General features: G+C 53.1%; 1 protein-coding gene across 8 annotated transcripts in view; it reads left to right on the forward strand.

Moving 5' to 3' along the window:
- NLRC3 (NLR family CARD domain containing 3) overlaps positions 1-9,471 on the forward strand; it is a 31,404-nt gene extending 21,933 nt beyond the window's left edge. For 3 of the 8 annotated variants that reach the window (XM_040635422.1, XM_040635423.1, XM_040635425.1), the window contains 11 exons: positions 8-91; positions 561-644; positions 1,327-1,410; positions 1,905-1,988; positions 2,496-2,579; positions 3,024-3,107; positions 5,077-5,160; positions 5,571-5,654; positions 6,271-6,354; positions 6,779-6,862; positions 7,167-9,471. In XM_040635422.1, the coding sequence (XP_040491356.1) occupies positions 8-91; positions 561-644; positions 1,327-1,410; positions 1,905-1,988; positions 2,496-2,579; positions 3,024-3,107; positions 5,077-5,160; positions 5,571-5,654; positions 6,271-6,354; positions 6,779-6,862; positions 7,167-7,257 (931 nt within the window). In that variant the 3' untranslated portion in view covers positions 7,258-9,471. Of the gene's footprint in view, positions 1-7; positions 92-560; positions 645-1,326; positions 1,411-1,904; positions 1,993-2,328; positions 2,429-2,495; positions 2,580-3,023; positions 3,108-5,076; positions 5,655-6,270; positions 6,355-6,778; positions 6,863-7,166 lie in introns of those variants that run through there. The other 5 variants (XM_040635424.1, XR_005836109.1, XR_005836108.1 and 2 more) reach the window with 5 other exon arrangements.
- The last annotated feature ends 690 nt before the right edge of the window (positions 9,472-10,161 follow it).

Raw genomic sequence — 10,161 nt, forward strand, 5'->3', positions numbered from 1 at the left:
CCCACAGCCTACAGAAGAATACCATCGGGCCTGTGGGAGCCCAGCAGATGGCAGATACCCTGAAACAGAACAGGAGTCTGAAGGAGCTCATGTGAGAAATGCAGAAAGGCCAAATCTGCATCCTCAGTGACTGGCACAATGCCTAGCCCATCATAAATATCTCTGAGCACGAGGATGGATGGATGGACGGACAGACGGATGGATGCATGGGTGCCAGATAGCTGGCTTTGGACTACAGATTCCCAGGACTGGGACTGTCTCAGCCTTAAATTTACTGCCTTCCCAGCACTTCCTGGTTACCTTCACATAAAGTACCACAAGAGTTGGGCCTGCTCCCTGCTAGGGAGTCAAGTACTTTGCTGCCTCCATCTCTTATAGGCCGTAGGGAGTCACTTGCAGAGGTTACCGGCGACGGACTCGAGCTGCACGGGCTGTGCACTGGGCACCCTTAACACAGCAGAGGAAGCACGGCCCTGGAGCGCTTCCCTGACCCCAGGTCCCCGCCCCGCCCTGCCAGGCTTCTCCAGAAAACCAGCTCACCCTCGGCTCATCTCTTGCAGATTCTCCAGTAACAGCATCGGTGATGGAGGTGCCGAGGCCCTGGCTATGGCCCTGGAGGTGAACCAGGGCCTGGAGAGCCTGGAGTGAGTCTGCCTGACCACCCTCCAGGAGTGGCCGTGGGCACAGGGTGACTCCCCTAGTTTCCCCATCTAAAAGGTGGGCGGGTCCTGGAGGAAGGCTGTCAAGACCACGGCTTTGCCAGAACCCAACCCACCACCAACCTTGGGCATACTGTGATCTCAGTCTCTCTCCATACTCAACTCAGTGCCATCCCACCCCACCAGCCCCATTTCCCTAGACGGTTGAGGTGGGTGTTGGTTGTGTTTTTGGAGTGACAAGCACGGAGTGCCCTCGAAAAGCTGGCCCAGGTGGCTAAAGAGGGTGTTGGCTGCAGCGGCCTTGGTGGGGGGTGGGGGAGCTCAGTGCTGCCCCCACAGTGGGGAGACTCAGCTGTGCCACTTTCTCCGGGGGCTGCAGACACAACACACACTCCTATCCCAGACTATTTGGAGCCGCTCAAACCAAGGCAGAGTCTAAGCTTTGGGGCTGATTATGAGAGACCCACCTGCCCTGACCTACAAGGTCTGGAACGTGGGGGACGGGGACGGGAAAGAGGTATGATGAGCAGAGCAGTGCGGGGTGGCAACTGCTCCCGGGGTTCCCCAGCTCTGTTGAACCTGACACCTACAGTCCCCAGGCTGGAGCAGGGGCTCCCTGTGGGTCCTGGGATGGCCACCCCAAGCATACCTCGCTCTCTGTTTGCAGCCTGCAGAGCAATTCCATCAGTGATGCGGGGGTGGCGGCACTGATGGGGGCCCTCTGTGCCAACCAGACCCTCATCAGCCTCAAGTAAGTCCCAGCTTCCTTCTCCAGCTGGGGTCTCCCTTTGGTCAAGGGGTCTGACAGGACTTTGGGACTTGGAAGGAAAGCCCACACCTCCCACTGCGGGCCTGTTCTGAAAATATCCATGGTTGGGCAGCTTAGTTCTGGGGCCTGGCATCCCGCACACTGCCTGCTCTCTCAGAAGGGCATGGGACAGCAGGGGCCCGCAGCTCCCCAGTTCTGCTGCTCCCTTCAGGTACCCCAGCCCCCTCACCTCTGAGGGCCTGTCTCCTCTTCCTCCTGACGGGTCCCACAGTTGGCGGTCCTGCAGGGGAGATGCTTGGTTGGCTAGCTGTGGGTGCCTGGCTTGCTGGAGGCTCTTCACACCTCAGCCCTGATCACTCAGGAGGCCCAGGTCCCACATGACGTTCCTTGGGCTCGAAAGGCCTGAGCGCCGGGGCCTCTCTCCCCTAGAGTCCCCACACGTCTGGTTGGTAGCTCAGGGTCTTCTCTCTCCCCAGCCTGCGAGAAAACTCCATCAGCTCAGAGGGAGCACGGGAGCTGGCGCGAGCTCTCTGCATCAACCGCACCCTGAAGAACCTGGAGTACGTGAGTGGGGCGCAGCCTGTGCTTCCTCCCCGCCTTCAGCCGAGGGCCTCGCCTCCCTGGAACCCTGGGGACGGGGGAGAGCAGACCCTCATGGCCTTGCCACCTTACAGGCTGGGAAGGACCTGGTTGGGGAGGGATAGCCAGGAGTCCCGGCCTCTGGTGGCAACCTCTCCACTCCCACATCCTAAGTTACCTGTCGATGAGGTTGGTGGGGACACTGCCTGCCCCTCGTCCCCTTCCCCCCAGGTCTCAGGGGCAGCGCAGTACAGGGGTCAGGGGGGTGATCTGTCCTGGAACCTGAGCTGAACCTGGGCCCCCTCTCCACACGCCTGTCAGGATTCGGTACAACAACCTAAGGCACGTGCTTGGCATACACCAGTGCTCAATAAACGTGAGCTAGGCTGATCCTCAGGCAGGAGGGGAGCTGGATTCCCAGGTGAGCAAGTATGGGGGCTCCACGGCCAGCTACCTCCTGCTTACTCACCCCGTTCCCCTCCTCCCAGCCTGACAGCCAACCTCCTCCACGACCAGGGCGCCCAGGCCATCGCAGTGGCAATGAGAGAAAACCAGGCCCTCACGTCCCTTCAGTGAGTCTCTGGCACCCCCACCCCACCCCTCGTCCCCTCTGCAGAGCTGCAGGACCATCCCACTGGCTCGGGCAGGAGAACAAGTCTGGCTTTGGGGACCTTCCACAACATGGCCTCAGGGGCCTCCAGGAAGCTGTGCCCTGCACCCTGCTCTGCTTCCTGGGGCTGATCAACAGAGAGGCCAATGGTGGGAGGTGGGCACCCATGTCATGCCTCCAAGTGTCACAAGCTTCACGCAGGGGCCATTTAGAATCTTTATTTGTCCCTGTGTCCACCCTTAACCAGAGAGTGCTTGTTGACCCCTTTTGACTAAACTTGAGGTGGGCTGCAGGAGACCTGCCCATCAGTGGCCAGAACCCTGTCCTGCAAGGACTCCTTCCCTGCCACCAGACCATCCTGGGCTCTGCCCTGGGCCACATGTCACACCCGTCTGTCTCTGCCCAGCCTGCAGTGGAACTTCATCCAGGCCGGTGCCGCCAAGGCCCTGGGACAAGCACTACAGCTCAACAGGAGCCTGACCAGCCTCGAGTAAGTGGGGCCTCTACAGGGGCTGCAGCAGGGACATCTGAGACCTCGGTGCCCACTAGGCACACGGCTTGGGCCAGAGGCCCTCAGTACACAGCTTCCTCTGCCCTGAGGCCAGCACACACGTCTGTTCTCATCTGTTCTAATAGCGTTAATGATATATAATCCACATTCCACAAAAATTACTCATATAAAGTACACAATTCACAGGTTTCTAGTATATTCGCAGAGTCGTGCAACCATCACCACAATCCATCACCCTAAGGAGACACCCCAGACCGATTAGCAGTCCCTCCCCATTGCCCCCATGCCCCAGCCCCTTGCAACCACACATGTGCTCCGTCTCTATGGAGCCACCTGCACTGGGCGTCTCATTCACATGGAATCATGCCACAGGTGGCCTTCGCAACCAATGTCTTCATTGAGTGTCATGTGTTCAAGAGTCACCCGGGCTGCAGCATGAATCAGAGCTTCACTCGTTCCTGTGGCTGAATCCTAGTCCACTGTGTGTCTAGACCACACTGGGTTTATCCACTTATCTAGTGATGGACATTTGGGTTGTTCCCACTGTTTGTCTCTTGCAAGTGACACTGCTGTGAATGTTCGAGCACAGGTTTCTGTGTGGGCATGTGCTTTCACTTCTTGTGGCTGGCTACACACCCGTGAGTGGAGCTGCTGGGTTGAAGGGTAACTCTGTCTTTAACCAGGATATCCTACCTCTGGCTGGTTCTTCTGTCTGACATCCTGGTGTTCCCTAGGGTTCTGTCCTAGGCCATCTTCTCTTGAGTGATCTCTCTCTTCCAGAAGCTGTCCTCTCCCGGACTCCTTGCCTTCAAAGCCCTGGTACCCCCACGCCTATCCCCCCAGACCTCTCTCCTGAGATCCAGACCCATGTCATCACTTCCCCTTCAGCATCTCCCTCTGTGTGCCTCACGGGAACTTCGAATTGCCCAAACTACCTGCCCATAAGCCTGCTTCTCCATCCCCATCTCGTAATCGGAACTGGCCGGTCGTGCAAGTTAGAAACACCGCCTAAGCTCTCGCTTCCCATTTGCGGCTCTCCTCCCAATGTCCCACCGTTTCCCTCTGCCCACCCCTGGCCAGCGGCGTCACTCACCTGCGTCAGCGCAGCGGTACCGCTACACGCCGTCTGTCCTCTCACACTGCTGACCAAAGAGCTTTCCAAAACGTAAATCTGTCCCAGTCCTGGGTGAGACACTTAAATGCTGCCCAGTGCCTGCAGAGTGAAGGGCAACCCTTTGCATGGCTTCCAAAGCAAGCCCCAAGGGCCTGCCTCCTATGTATCCCCTCGGCCTCATTTCACGCACCAGCAACTCAACTCGATTTCTTTGGGTTCCGCGGATGGGCCAGGCCCCCTCCCCCATCTCATTCTTCAAGTTTTGGTTTGAACCTATTTCTTCTGGCAGTTTCTGAGACCACACGGGGGTGGGAGACCCCACAGGGTCCTCCGTGCTGTCGGCATGTGGCCTTTGGTGCCTGCTCGTTCAGTCACAACTCCTCACCTCAGACAGACCTGGGCCTGTACAATTGTGCAGACACAATACACACTCAAATGTCTATTAAAATTATTAATGCAAACTGATCCCCTAAACACACCGATGCCCACATGAACTAAACTCTTAACCACTGACTGCTCTAGGACCTACTACTTTACCCCGATGTGGAAGGGAAGGAAAAAAAATGATGTAAAACCCAAACCAGCAAGAATGGCCAGGGATTGAGGGCCTTGACTGAATTCTCTCTGGCTGGCACACCCTTTTCTGTCCCTTTTCCATGTGCCCCTTTTCTTGTTTGCTTCTGATGGTCCAGGTTCATACAGACCCCAGAGCTCTCTGCATGTTAAGTAGGCCCTGGGGGCGGTTATCCCCAAGGCAACCCTGGGAGTCTAGTGCGTGGTGTGTGTGGTCTGAATGAAATCTAGATGGTCCAAGGGGTCGCGCTCTGCCTTCAGTTTACAGGAGAACGCCATCGGGGATGAAGGCGCCTCTGCAGTGGCCAGCGCACTCAAGGCCAACACGGCCCTCACTGCTCTCTAGTAAGTGAGCCGGCCCCGGGCCGTGCTTTCACACTACACATTGGTTTTGCTTTCCAGTCAAGGAAGGTGTGTTTGATCTTCCTAATGTTAGCAATCGAGACATCAAACATGTGGAAAATAAGAAGTAGGGACTTGGGGAGCGTTCTCCTTCAAACTCTCCCGGAGGCCACCTCTCCTTGCTGTACCTGGAGCATCCAGATCCCTGTCCTAGGCATCAGACAGTGCAGGCAGGGGGCGCAGCGCTCTTTGGACAGATCACGGGCCAACAACCTTCAGTGCTGTGTTGCCACTTTCAACCCTAAGTCCAGGAATGGTGAAAAGGAAGGACAAGTACCCATGGACACTGGGCCAGGCAGGGTGCAGGCTGGAGAGGCCCCGCCTGTCCGCGTTGAATACATCTCTTCCTATAGTCTGCAGGTGGCCTCCATTGGCTCCCGGGGGGCCCAGGCGCTAGGGGACGCCCTGGCTGTGAACAGAACCTTGGAGATTCTCGAGTAAGTATTCCAGTCTCTGGCTATAGTCTCTTGCCCAAAGAAACCAAGCTGTCGATTCAAAATGAAGATATGGAAAGAAAAAAAAATGTCAATTTACATGGAAACTCACAAATCTTTTAAATAGTGTCCCTTAGCTCCAGCATGCCCCAGCATCCCCATTCCCACCACACAGCTCTCCCCTAGGAGTCACCACTGTTGGGCCTCCTCTCCTTGAGAACCTGCTCTCCCCGCCCTGCCCAGGCTGCACACGTCCCGAGGTCCTGTGTGGGGTCCCTGGCCACTGACCTCAGTGGGGCTCCCTGCTCCTGTGGTCCTGGGATGCTGAGCATGTGGGGACCGCTGGATGAAGTGTTACTTCTCGTCTCAGCCCTGCTTTCCTTTCTTGGGGATGGGCTCCAACAAACCACCCAGTTTGGGCCAGCTTCACCCCTCCTTGTGTGTCCTGCTCCCTAGAGCCGATCTCCACTCTGCGCCCAGGAGTGAGAAAGGAGCAACCTCACCCCCACAGTTGCTGAGTCCGTGCTGCCTCTACCCAGCAGCCCATGCTCATCTGAAGGGGTGCTATTTGCGCCCCACAGCTGACACTGTGCCTTAGGCTTCATATCTTTCCTAACAGCTTACGAGGAAACACCATCGGGGCAGCTGGAGCCAAAGCCTTGGCCAATGCTCTGAAGGTGAACTCAAGTCTCCGAAGACTCAAGTGAGTGGCTATAGAGACCTACCTGTGCCCAGAGCAGCAGACTGCTCTGCTGAANCCTCCCCCACGAGATGAGGTGCTCTCAATTTCCTCTGTAGCTGCTTCCTTCCGAATGTAAAGAACCCCGATGACTAGTGTCCCCCTTGCACATGAGTTCGTCCATTCTGTCCAGCTTGCGCCAGAGCTGAGACACTTAACGTCTGCATTTTCTGTCTTCCATCTTCCACGGCACTTGGATGGGACCACCTGGCTACTTGTAGACACAGGTCTCAGGGGTAAACGCCCCCTTGCTGTGGACAAATCAGGCCCAGAACCGCATATTTCCTCCACGCCCCCCCCACCCCCAAGGATAACGCAGTGCTGCTTCCTGGGGCGCGTTCTAATGTACCAAATGGCTCACAGGTATCTCCATCTTTTCTCTGTCTAGTCTTCAAGAGAATTCCTTGGGGATGGACGGGGCCATTTGCGTTGCCACCGCACTGTCTGGAAACCATGGCCTCCAGCACATCAAGTGAGTGGGGCGCAGCAGCACCTGTCCTTCCCTGTCATTCTTGCTCATCCTTAGAGTGACTCCCAGCTCGGGCTCTGCCTTCCGCCCAATTCTCGGAGCTGGCTGACTCCCGGGTCTTTCTGCAGTTCTGCGGGGAAACTTGGTATAAGGGGGAGCCATTCTGGGTCTTCTCTGTGGGAGGGATCCTGGAAGCATGAAAGTCTTGGCTGGAGCTCTGCATTTTGTGCTCTTTACTCAAGAGAACCTGCAGGCCTCTAGGCCTTGAGCCCATCTCTCAAGCCCTGTCCTACTCTTTCTCTTGTAGTCTCCAGGGAAATCACATTGGGGAATCTGGTGCCAGGATGATCTCAGAGGCTATCAGGACAAATGCTCCTTCATGCACTGTTGAAATGTGAGCCAAACAAGTTCCTGGTGGACCTGGCAGGAGGACAGGCAGAACAACAGCTGGAAGCTTCTGAACGGAAAGACCGTTTTCCTTCCTGTGGTCTGGGAATGATGCTGACCCACACAAAAGTTGGTCTCCTGCAAGGAGGCAGGAAAGGTGCTGCTGAAGAGGCCATGAGCACCTCTCCTGGACCCGGGTCAGTCCAGGCAGGGGTAAGATGGATTCTCTGCTATGGCACAGAGAAGGGAAGGTCTCCACCAAGGACACAGGCCTTAAAGCTCAGCAGGTAAGAAGCCGGTGTGAGCTTATTTATACCCGAGGTCTTCATGGGCCCCTAACTTTTATTATTATTGCCCTCTCCACTGGTTACAATCATCCCCCTCACTCTGAAACAAGCTGCCATCTTCAAGCCTATATATAGAGGATCAATTCGGCATTGGTGACAGAAGGGACCTCTTTTCTCAAGAAGACTACAAGGTTTTAGGAGAATGATCCTTAGAGACAAATGGAAAAATTATGAGAATTTTTTGAAAAGAAATGAAGGCTTTAGGATTCTGGAGACAAAGACTAAAAAAGTTGCCCAAGGTTCTTGCCGTCTTTTATCCATCGCAAAATCTCTCAAAGGCACGGATTATGTCTGGCATACGTTATGTGGGGTCTGGCACACTGGTTATCAACAGCACGTTAAGTGTGGATGCCTGAACGACGCTGCTCCACACTGGGCTTCCCAAACCACTACTGTGCCTGCAGTTTCTCCACGAAGCGACCAAACTGAGCCCCCACGTGGTATAGGTTCCCTCGGGCGTCTGTCCGTCAGGAAGGGAAAAAGATCCCCATGGACACCACAGCTCTCATCCACTAAATAACCAAGAAAAATGCTTACAAAGATCATAAAGTAATTATCATTTTAAAGTTTGAACAGGAAGCACTTTTGTTCTAAACATGCCTTTAAAAATGAGTATTCAGGCAAGAATCCTCAATGGATGTTAAAACCATGCATGAAAGCCTAGCGAGGAAGAAGGTATCTACCCGGTTTCAAAATCTCACCCTAGAAGGGATAGTTACGAATGCTTTCTTAACAAAGTGACTAAACTTAACATCACCAATAATGGGACGGATGGACATAACGTACCCCTGATGTGACGCGCTAAGGACACACCATGCCAAAAATACTGATTTGAATCTAATCAGAAAGGAACAACCAGACAAAACCCAAATCAAGAGGCATTCTGCAAAAAAATAAAAATAAAAAATAAAAACTAGCCTAACCTCTTCAAAAATATCAATGTCATGTAAAATACAAAAGGCTGCGGACTATTTTAAATTGTAGGAGATTAAAGAGGCATAACTACATAATGCAAGATCTCTGATTAGATCCTCGACTGAAGAAAAGCAATCCGCTGTAGAGAAAAGTACTTGGAAACCGGGGACATCTGAATGCGGGTCTTGTGTCATATTTATTTGGATTGCTGGTTTTGAAAGATTTTTTTGCTGGGTATAGAATTTTTGGCTGGTATTTGGCTCATGGTACTTTCAACATGTTGCTACACTGTCTGCTGGTTTGTGCGGCATCGGGCAATGTCCACCTAGTTGTGAACTTGACGGAACAAGAGTTGTGGTACCAAATGGTGCGGAAAGCTGGACCCTGCAGGCATCCAGCACCGGAGAAACCTCAGGGGCCATGAGAAAAATCATGCTTCCCCCCCAGCACTCGAAGAGCAAGCCACACCAGAATTGGAAGGAGAGCCCCTTCCTTCTCCAAAATCTCCCTAGCGGCCTACTGACAAGGCCTGTGCTCTTGCCGGCTGGCAAAGCAGGGAGGTTTTACAAGGAACAGCTCTATCATCAGAGGGCAGGACAAAAGATCTACAGCTGAGGCAAGAAACCCACAGCCAGCGCAGTGGGACTTCTCTTTTTTCATTGTGAACAGTTCCTATCGCTGTGTCTTCACGGTCGATATGTTCACTTCTGTGGTGCCTCAATCCTGGTTTGCACGGTCTTTGTCTCACTTCTTTAATTTCCAGATTCTGAGCTTTATGTTTTCCTTATCTTACTTTGCTCAAGCCTCCCTCCACCATCTCAGTATAAGGAGGAGAGTTAAAAACTATCTGAATGTCCCATTTTACTAATTCTATCATCTGTCATTTCTGGGTCATTTCTTGGTCTGTTTCTTGATTTTTCTCATTATGGTAATTTTTTATTGGACACCAAATATTGGGAATTTTATCTTGTTTGTCATAGATTTATAGTCCTTAAAATTCTTGAGCTTTATCCCAGGACACATCACTTAGAAATAGCTGGATCCTTTCAAAGCTCGCTGTTTCAAGTTTTGTTAGCCAGGATCAGCCATCCTTATTTGAGGACTACCAGGGCCCAACTTCTGAGGCAATGTCTCCATATTCTGGGTACTCTACCAGGTGCCCAAGTCAAAAAATTATTTTTGGGCCTTATCTACAACAGATACTATAGAAATCCAGGTGTAAAAGATCGTGATATCAACCAAAGCCACCTAACTCTAAATGATAGCGTCAGGGGTGCCTGGGTGGCTCAGTTGGTTAAGCTTCTGCCTTCGGCTCAGGTCATGATCTCAGGGTCCTGGGACCAAGCCCTGTATCGGGCTCCCTGCTCAGTGGGGAGTCTGCTTCTCCCTCTGCCCCTTTTTCCCTGCTTGGGCTCTGTCTCTCTCTCTCTCAAATAAATAAATCTTAAAAAACAAAAAAATGGTGGCATGAACCCAGCTGGTAATCTGGTGCATATGTTTTTAATACACAGTATGGATTTAAACAGAAGGACTCCTAATAAAGCCTTTGCTTCATCAATTACACACTCTCTTACAGATTCAAGCCCTCCCCTTCCACAAATTCGTTCCCTCCAGTTAAAAAATCACATTCGAGTTTTCCTCTCAAAAAACAAA

Source organism: Ursus maritimus, unplaced genomic scaffold (assembly GCF_017311325.1).
Source record: "Ursus maritimus isolate PB19 unplaced genomic scaffold, ASM1731132v1 scaffold_2, whole genome shotgun sequence".
NCBI classification, from domain to species: Eukaryota; Metazoa; Chordata; class Mammalia; order Carnivora; family Ursidae; genus Ursus; species Ursus maritimus.